General features: G+C 35.9%; 1 protein-coding gene across 1 annotated transcript; it reads left to right on the top strand.

Moving 5' to 3' along the window:
• The first annotated feature begins 2,098 nt into the window (after positions 1-2,098).
• On the top strand, positions 2,099-10,162 carry LOC110703456 (ankyrin repeat and SAM domain-containing protein 6-like). The gene is made up of 6 exons (XM_021881265.1): positions 2,099-2,382; positions 6,256-6,314; positions 6,407-6,669; positions 6,942-7,016; positions 7,107-7,169; positions 9,777-10,162. The coding sequence occupies exons 1-6, from the start codon at positions 2,276-2,278 to the stop codon at positions 9,819-9,821; spliced, it is 612 nt and encodes a 203-aa protein (XP_021736957.1). The 5' UTR covers positions 2,099-2,275; the 3' UTR covers positions 9,822-10,162.
• The last annotated feature ends 391 nt before the right edge of the window (positions 10,163-10,553 follow it).

Below are 10,553 nucleotides of genomic sequence, written 5' to 3'. Positions count from 1 at the left end.
TTTTAAGCTTGCAACAAAAATCAATATTTAAGTTGCGCAAATTTTGAAAACTGGAATAATAATTCGCCTTAAAGTTAAACTCCCACAGTTGTACAATTTTATACAAATTAGTTATTTTCAACTCCTCCAACGATGGAAATATCACCTGCAGTATTGACAAAATATTAACATTTTAAAAGATATATACGTAGTAGTTGAGGAGAATATTATCAAGAAAAATACGTATTGACATAGTACGTACCTTTTGATTGAAAAGAATATGATTTCCAACCTCTTGATCATCCTTATTAGTGATGATTACTCCCGTAACACTTTCTAACTTCGGAAGATGTAATAGGGTCATTCGCTTTAAACAAGGAAATACAATATAATTTGGATCTCCATCTACATTCAGCTGATGATGAACACGCTCTTGAAAAAGGAATTTCATAAATAAGTCTAAGTTTGGTGCCTTAAAAAGTGTAGAAGAGATAGAATGCATCTTTGGGCATACTATAACTTCTATGTGCTGCAAGTGTGGAAGCTCAGGAACATGAATAACACTACAAATTCCCAATAAAAAGCTGTGTGTTTTGGTCTCCTCTTCTTGTTGTTGGAAGTAGTCATCAAAAATGTATTGCAACTTCCACATATTTTCCACCAATAACAATTGAGTTTTCTCAAGCAATACCCCTAAACTTTTGTATTTTGCAATTGAGCTCACATTATCTACACCTATAAACTCTAAAACACGAGAGTGTGTTTTTGAAGCTAACCAAGTCCATCCAAATGATAGATGAAAGTGATCCAGATTTTTGACAAATTGGAGCTCGTCATCGCGAATTGGCCATTCATTGAACTCGACTAATAACTCAACTACTTTGAGGTACCTCAAATTATTCAGCTCACCAATGCGTGCAAATGCATATCGATCACTTCTCTCTTCTTTAACATCATTGTCATATTTCCATGGTCTCTGGCCGTATCTATAAGCATAAAATCCTTCCAACTTAGAGAGCTTAGACAGGACATTAGCAGGTATTCCTTTCCTCCTTTTGATAGTGCAATGATTCAAATCTAACAAACGAAGATTGCAAAGATTGATCCCTATTGCCTCTGGTAGTTCCTCAATAGTCGATTTTCGAAGACTAAGAACAACAAGGTTTACCAACTCACAAATTCTTGATATATCTCCTAACTTACATTCCTCCAAGTGTAACGTTCGGAGACTACTCAATTTTGTAATGGAATTGGGCAACCTTAATGAAAAGTCCATTTCTTTCAGCACTAAAACTTTTAGATTGGACATCCCTTCAAAAAAAACTATTAGGAAAATGATCTCGAGGTTCACTCCTGTCTAATCTCAATATTTGAAGCTTCTACCATAAACATATTTCCTGGAGTATAAAACATATTCCTGGGCCTCAACTATCAGTTTAAGCTTTTGGTTGAGTTGGTCCACTAACATGGTATCGGAGCCAGAGTAACATAAAGGTTACGGGTTCGAATCTCATCCATGCCCCACTTTCAAGTGGAATATTAAGCGTTGGGTATGAGGAGGGCCCATATGCTGCATCCACACTTCTAGCCCAAACGGGCTCTCGCGTGAGGGGGTGTGATGGAGTATAAAACATATTCCTGGGCCTCAACTATCAGCTTAAGCTTTTGGTTGAGATGGTCCACTAACATTTCCATCTGCATTCCATTTTTCACACTCAATATTTTTTTTATTTAAAGCATTAAAATTTGTCAAATAACACCTTTTATAAGACTTTTGTTGTGAAAAACTAACTTTTTTTTTAAGACACACCTTAAATCGTTTCAGGCCATTGACTTAGTTTACCGACTTTAACTCATCACGTGAGACTCACGTGGTCCGATTAAAATCCCCTTTCTTAGTTTTGTTCCCCTCTTTTCCCTCCAATTGAAGTTTCTCTTTCTAGTTCTTCCAACCAAACCTCAATTTTTCTTCATTGAAGAAATGAACTCCTTTGTTAAGCTCGAATTGTTGCAAAGAAACTCAATTAACCTAATTTCGAGGCTAGTAAGTTGTTCTAGTTAATGAAATTGAGGTTTTTTTTTTTTTTTTTAAAAAAAAAATGTCTAGCAAACTCGTTCGCTCAGAAAAAAAATATCTCGGCTGTTTAAATTCCCCTCTCACTTTTTCTCTTTGTTTCTCTCTCTAAAATTAACTCGAATCTCCAGTATCCTGTCACTAACCTCGCTTCACCAAAACTCCCAGAAAATCTAGGGTTAGGGTTTTCGAACTCCGACATCATCTACGATTTTCGACAAGATGTATGCTGATAAATTAGAAGGAGATTCCAAGGCGTCAATCACAGAAAGGCTTAATGGCTCCGTCGCCAGTAATTCCATTCGCCGGCGTACCGTCACCGGAAAAAGGTCGGTTTTTTGCTTTTTCTGCGAGGTAATCTATGATTAATTTGTAATAATCATGATTATTTTTTTATAATTTGATTGTTGAAATTCTTCTGCATTAGCTTAGTTCAATTATTGTTGAATTGGTGAATGTTGTAGTTTATGGCGTGTAATTGTATATAGAAAATTCAATTGATTTGGTGGCGATTAGTACGATTATTTAGGAATGCTTGAATATGAGCGAGCATTTCGAAGGTGAATAGAATTTGAGACTTTTGGTTAGGGGATTGAGTAAGGTATAGATTGATTGCTCATTCTGGATTACATAGGCTAAGTTGGGAGAATCTCTACCGAGAATGTCGGTGGTGGAGGATAGATGACTGATTCATAGCTTTAGTCTGTGTACATGGTGGGAGTGTAGGACTAGGTTAGCAGTCTGAGATTTTATTTTCTGTTTTTCGAGGTTTGAGGGTGCTGAGTTGCTGGCTGTTTTGAGGACTAGAAATTGAGTGAAGGTTGTTTGAACTAGGGTACGAACTTCGTTAGGACACCTCCTTTTTTGAAGACCGGAGTGACTCTCTCTAGCTGCTGCTTGTTTTGTCGAGCCCGGCTTTGTTATCTGGTTCGATGGTTGAACGTGCTAAAAAACTGGTATATTCCGCTTTGTTTCCCATCCAAGTCTTTCGCAACACTTCAGGTTTACTTCTTTTGTTAGGTCTTGATTTTTCTGCTAAGGTTGTGCTCTTTCATTTCATCCGTAGTGCTACAATTACATCTTCTTTCTCCAATTGTATGTTAACAGGATAGCAAATTGGTAACTGCTGCTATGTGAAATTGTATGTGATATCGAACTCTTTTTTAACATCTTGATCCTCTCAACATCACTTATGGTTCGACTCCACTAATATTTTCTTTTAAACTGTTAACTTTAGAAGCTGTCTTATATAAGTTACCCTCTTTTCCTTAACTAATTATGTCATAGTCAGATACTCTTGACTATGAATATCTTCCGGTTATTTTTTTTTACTTCTTTTTTAAAAATGTTGATTCCCACCCTTTTTAGGTCATAGAAATTGTTCATGGAATCTAGTGTTGGATTTTTTTTTCTCCTTTAATTTAAATACTAGTTATGGTCTTTATTTGTCAATATATAGACTGGTACTTTTGGGGATTAGGGATGGTGACATTTAATATAGTACTGAAAAAGTCATTTTTTTGTCGTTGCTGCTTTCAAGAATTCTCCAACTCATCTAGGCCTGCCTCTTGGAGGTAAAGGGTAAAGGATCCTTTACCTTCCCTTTTAGATTATTGGCTGTTAAATAGGAAACCAAATTTTGTTGATCCCCTTATCGTTCCTAAAAAATAAAAAGCTTAGGAAAAGAAATTTGGTGGATTCCAGGTATCATGTAAACTTGAAGCTTTATAGTCTAGATCATTTGACTACTAAGTGATGATTTGGTATTTTCACCCTTTTCACCATAGTTAGGTTTCAATAATTTAGAAATTTGATGGACTCTTTGTAGGATCTAATAGATTCCTGTCTCTTTCTGTTCTTTTTTTGTTTGTTGCATCTTTGCTTTCCATTTTTTTTTCTGGTTAGTTTATCTCTGTTCTGAATTTTTGAAGGCATGTGAGGAAAGGTTATGATGTTCTTGGAACCATTTAGACTACAAGTCTTCTTCGTATTTTACCTTATTTTGGGAGAATGAACCATTGGTGGAGGCTTAGTTTTAAAAAGCGTGCCTTAGGCGTGTCTAGGTGCAAGGCACAATGAGGCTCAAGAGTTGGCGCCTTAGCTCTGTGAGGCTCAAAGACCTACAGAAGGCGAGCGCCTTTGTGCTTTATTTCTAGGCTGCTCCTTGCGCCTTTGCACCTTATTTTGGACCTTATGTTGTAAAGCATCAATAGCTATTTTGTTAGGTATTCTTTTCTATAAAACACTATGGGACTTTGTGACGGGCAAGTTAATTCATTTATAGTGGAGAGAGAAATCACATATCCCCCAATTTGATTTGAAGAATCCTAGCTATTGATCACTTGGCCTTTTCACCTTTTCACATGATTCCAATTTTACACTTATTTTATAGATTTTTTTTTTTCTATACGAATAAAGTGTGCCTCACCTACATAAGGCACACACCTTTGCCCTGCGACTAGGCTCCAAGGACTTTTGCGCCTTGGTGCGCCTTGCGCCCTTTTAAACTAAGGGTGGAGGTTCAGAAGAATAATTAATGTAAATGCATAAAAAAAAAAAAAAAAAAGCTATGCTGTCATTGATAATGGACTGAAATTTGAATGTTATGTAATTGGAGTAAGTACAGGAATACAGGGGTTTTTTTTGGGTCTTACTCCTTGGGCTTGATACATGCTGAAGCCTTTCAAACATAATGATTATGTCTAAACTCTAACCCATCTTTACTTCTTCAATGTGTCTTTGTAACTTAAAAACTTGTGAGCTGATATTTGTTCTTTTTATTTACCATTTTAGAGGTTTACTTTGAAGTTTGATGTCCTGGTTTTGCTTCTAAATGTTGCCTTTAAACAGAGTTTATCAGTTGCTCTACCTCTTACCGTGATCTTGAAAGCCGCAGCTTCTCTTTTTATCTATTTTTTGACCACACAAATACCAACTTGGATGTTGCCTCTTTTTCGTCTTTGCATGTTACTCCTATTGTAACTTCAATAATGATTGTGATTTTAGGGTTTAATATCGCTTCCATGCATAAGTGATAGTAACATTGGGTGTTGGTAGTGGCAAACAGTTTTTGGGGACAGATATTCTTGTGTTACTGCTGTGTTTAATGCCATTAATTTAGGGCTGTTATGATTGATTAAGAGAAATTTGGCGGAGAGCTATTGCTGGCAGAACTGGTGAGCAGTGACTATATGCTCTTGAGAAGTGTCTAATTCTATTTGAAAAGAGTAATTACATACTTTCTGCATTAGTAATAATGATATAGAAGGGGAGCGAAGGAGAGGGGAGGGAATTGTTTATTGCTTTTTTTTTTTTTATATATATACAGAAAATGGAGGAATAAAGTCAAAGGTTGTCACTTTGAAGCTTTTCATTGTCATGGTTAGGTTGATCCATTGATTTCCACTGGGATAACTATCTTTATTGTCTCAGTTGTACCGAATTTTTAAGCTCAGAAGGATTCCCTCATCCGCACCCTCCCCTTCCTGGTGTTACTTAATCCCTCCTGATATATTTTGATCCGTTACTATTCTCATCTTCCTGTTCCTCCATCCTCAAGTTCCAAACATACTGTGAGTTTTTTTTTTTTTTTTTTTCATCGATGCAGTCTGTGGAGTGTGGATTGTATGGACTTTAAGACCCTTTGCCCTTGGGATCAACTTTCACTAGATAACCCTAATGTCTTGCACACTTTGTTAGCATGTTTTTGGTATCTTTTCATCATGTGCCGCAACTTGATAATGACTTCTCTATCTTCTTTCTATTGATTAAAAGGACTTATCTTAGTAAGTTTAAGAAGCATATGATTCGTCATGTCACTTACTTCCAAGGCATTTCTTACTTTGCAGCTAGTAGTTAAGTTTAACCAATTTATGGATCCAAGAATGAAGATGTGGATTATGTGCATCAGAGTACTGTTGTGTGCTCAACTAAGTAATTTGTAACAGAGATTATATAAATGTTACTAAGAGATTGCCCCATGTGTTAAATTATAATTTTACTCCACCTATGCTTTTAACAGAACTCTGATGAATTCTTATATATATATATATATATTTATATATATATACATGGCATGGATGATGAGGACTTGTTCATTTATGCTGTTGGTCTTAATATATGACATGCCATTTTTCTTGTAATGTTAGCATTAATGTATTATTAGTGAGTGTTTTCCTGAAATCGTTTGTCCATATTTGCAGGCAAAGGCAGGATGACAAATGGGAACATGATCTTTACCAAGATGAGCGACCTCAATTATGTATGGATCAGCTGAGACATTTAAATAGTACTAAGTTTCCTTTATTATTTTATAGACGACATTGGGATTGACACTATCAATTGGCTTTGAAGCGCGCAAACTTGGTGGAGGTGATCTTCGTCTGAAGCTTCAGAGGAGGAGCAGCCAGCATGAAACCCAAGGTGGAGGTGTTCGAGATCTTCGTGAAAAGTTGTCTGGCTCAATGCACTCTCAGCCAGTAAATAAGGATTCTCAGAAGCCTAAACCTGAACACGAGGCTGTTAAACCTGCTAGAAGAAGTGTCATTGTTGCCACACCTGTAGCGGAGCCTAAAAAAGTCTCGAACCCCACTTCGAGGAAGAAAACTCAACAGAAGGTCTACTATCTTTCCCTTATGGACTTCATATGTGCTCTGTGTAAAATTATTCCTTTCAACATTTTTAAATGATTATATGAGGGAAATCACAGTATCACCATTTATCTATCTATTAGTATTGGGTTAAAGGTACCTGGTTTTTTTTTTAGGGTGAACAATTGCTTTACTGGTTATTGGTCATTTGCCTACTGCTTTGCTGTTAGGGAGAATATTGTCTTTTTAATGAAAATTTTTATTTTCATTCTCATGATTGATATTTGTATTTCTTTCAGGCTGATGCATCAGTTGATGGGTTTCTTCACTCCTTGGGTCTTGAAAAGTATCTTATTACATTTCAGGCAGAGGAAGTAAGCTACACATGCACGTGATTGTGGACCTTTTTACTTCTTGAGGACTCTTTATGGCTAACTTAGCTTTTTTTGTTTTTTCTTTGTTAGGTTGACATGACAGCTCTTGAGCACATGACCGACGAGGATCTTAAAGCAATAGGAATACCAATGGTAAGATCTGAAATGAATATTGAGATGTTAACCTGTAATGGATACCTTTAATGGCCATTTTCATTCCGTAGTTACGACGTGATGTACCAATGATTATTAAACCTTCAATAATGGATGCCTTTAATGCCCATTTTCATTCTGTAGTGACGGCGTGACATAATAATGCCTGGGAGAGATTATTTTCTGCTAATTCATGCCCAAAAATGTTGTAATTATAACCCTCTTCTAGATATCCTTCTTCCTATTTTTCTTCCCATGTCATACCAAAGGCAATTTCATTGTATTGTGAAACATACTAGAAACAGTGGGGAAATTTTTGTTGATATATTATTATTTAGTTGATATTTGGTATTGAAAACATACTAGCAACAGGTCAATAGTGGGGTAATTTCATCTTAGAGTTGGTTGTGGTTTTTGTGATGAGGGGTGCTTGATTGCATGCCATTCCCAGGTGATTTTACCGTTGATTGTTACTGCTAGATTCATGGCTGTTATTTTAAACACTTCCTTTAGAAGTGGAACAAGGACATCCCTCCTCCCTTCTCCTCCCCAATCCCTTTTCTTGGAGGTCTTTCATTTTCAGTTTGACATTGCTACTGGTCTTCTGTTCTTTTTGCTACCTTTGGTTTCATCTTTTAAACTCTCTTCATCCCTGAATTTTCTTCCTATTTTTTGTTTGGGTTGTCCCAGAATTTTATATTCTTACCTTGTTAGGATGCCCCAAAACTTTTTGGGCTGAAAACAGCATTTACTCTTATATTTTGTTTTCCTATCATTCTTCTCTCCTTGACACTTTCTTTATTTTTTTTTTTTTTTTTGCTCTCTTTTCTCTCTGACAAAATTTCCTCTGCTTTCACTTCTACCCTTAACTTCTATGTCAAACCCTCTCTTAAAGATAATTTTAGGATTGGTGTGTATTTATTTGCATAATTCTTAGTTTTATAAACATATTAGTAACAATATCAATCACTGTAATTATGGTGTAGTAATTATCATAACCTGTAAGGAAAATTGTGATAACTTTTGTTGTCCCTTATTAAGGGGGCATTTGGTGTAAGGTAATTAGAAACGGGAAAGGGGATAAGCAAGCTTGATTCCCTTTGTTGTTTTTAATGTCAATTTAATTATTCCCTTTATCCTTTCAGACCCCCTAAACTCCTCTACTTTGATTTCCCATTGCACCTCCACACCAACCAACATCAATGCACCACCACCTCTTCCACCCAAACCGTCACCGCAACCGCCACCACTACCCCACCGGCATTTTTACCTGTACCTCCCCACCACCACCACCTTCAACTACACTCAAAAGTTAAAATCCACCCAAATTGAAACCACCTATTCGGCCAGGAAAAAAACCCTACCATACGTAACCACCAACATCCACCAAAAGCCCATAGCCCTAACAATTATGAATAAAATCAAGGAAAAAAAAAAAAAACTTTTCATATCATCAATAATGGCTTTTAAAGGTTACTATAGATTTTTGCTCAAATATAACCTTTGAAACTTCGATATAACCATGGTAGTGGAAAAATCTGTAGTAGTAACATTAATAATCAAAAATAATTTTTATTGTTACAGTTGACCATAATATAGTGCATGAATTTATTTTCAGTCTTCGAGACCTACAGTTGAACATCAATATCTTTTTTTTTTTTTTTGATTAAAAAAAAAAAAGAAGAATTTGATACTTAAAACTATATATTGGTATGAATCTTACAATATCTCATATGACTGTATTTTTATATTTTGGTCAAAGTTTTTTAAGTTTGATCATGTGGAAATGAGCACTAGATTATGAGACGGGAGTATACTGTTAAGTCGTACCTATTTTCATTTACAATAAATGTCTCGTACATTATATAGATTTGGTTGTGGGTTAGGGATGGAGAGAATTTAAGCCTTTTTTTGGATAGTTACTTGCTTGTTGACAAAATAGATTTTTTTTTGTAATATTGTATACAAGCTATAATCTATCTTTACAACTCCATAATTCTCAACTTATTGACGAATGTGTACTTAGAGCAAATCTGGTTCTCCCAAGGTTTATTGCAGATTGCATTTTCCTGTTATCTGAGGTATACTTGAAGCAAACCTTATCTCTGCTGCCTTCTGTCTCATTTTGAAATGTCAAAGTACCTGACAATTAATGGATGTTCTTTGGGATTGTTGGGAATGAAATCCTAGCTCAACTAGGAACTCCTATCTGCCAAGAAACAATTTAATATAATTAATGACATGTTTAACTCTCTTCCCAATAATCTCGTGTTCAGATTTTAGGAGAGAAAGAGGAAAAGAACGACCTGAGGAGAAACTTACATTAAGTTCATTTTTGTTTCCCTTTGATTTACAGGAAATTAAGGTAGAAGGTTGAGAATTAGGAGAGAGGTGGTGCTATATATAATTCATTTGTGATACTTTTATTGTGGAGTGACCTGGGTCTTATAATTGTTACTTGACCATACTGAGACAGTCATAGTATTGCACTGGTCCTGTGTGCTAACTCTAGCCGTTGTATTCCTTTGCTGCTCCAGTTTTATACACAAAACAAAGCCCATATATAAATAAGCCTGTAACATTGATGCTCTCTCTTGTTTGTTTCAGGGTCCCCGAAAGAAGATATTATTGGCATTGAGTTCAAGGGGTTAAGATGGGGAGTAAAGCTGATTGTTATTTTTCTTTCCTGTCAGCTTTGTTGCCAAACCCATCTCTGCAGTCCACTGTTGGTGGCCCTGTGTTTTACTTGGTATATATATATGCCTGTTGTCTGAATGTTTACATTTTAATTTTGACAAATTGGTTTGTATTGAAGAAGCGTTAGGGCACCAGGGAGCTTCGTTTTGATTTAGGTTATATTGTAGGAAGGGTAGGTTGAAACTAATTCAGGGATTTATCTGTAATGCTATTTCAAATTATTTTAGTTGGATTTTTTTCCCCTTAAATGTGTAGTTTTCTCACGATTTATGGTTCTCTTTTGTTCTGATTAATCATTTGCATAGAGTAATTGACTACTTCACTTTGCTTAAACTGTGTGTAATCACCGAAGTGTCTGGAAGAATTGAAATCTTTGTGGGATGAGATGTTACATGTGGTTTCTTAAGAATGATATTAAGGAGGTTTTGACGAGGTATGTTTCTCAACGAGTATCCTCTTTAAAAGGAATAAAAGTGTTCATGCCAATTATCCATTGCACCCAGTTTAATGCCTTGCTAAGGCTAATGTAATTAGATGCATCTTGACCCATCGTATGTCCATGTGTGTATGAGGAAAAACCTGGAGTGGGATGATGATTTTGTATCTCCCTCTAGTCTTCAGCTGCGCTATGATACTTGTCTTTGGTGCAATTATGCGGTATAAGATTGTGTGAGGCCCGTCTTTGGT

This window comes from Chenopodium quinoa, unplaced genomic scaffold (assembly GCF_001683475.1).
Source record: "Chenopodium quinoa cultivar QQ74 unplaced genomic scaffold, ASM168347v1, whole genome shotgun sequence".
Taxonomy (NCBI): domain Eukaryota; kingdom Viridiplantae; phylum Streptophyta; class Magnoliopsida; order Caryophyllales; family Amaranthaceae; genus Chenopodium; species Chenopodium quinoa.
This window is presented reverse-complemented; position numbering and strand designations above follow the sequence as displayed.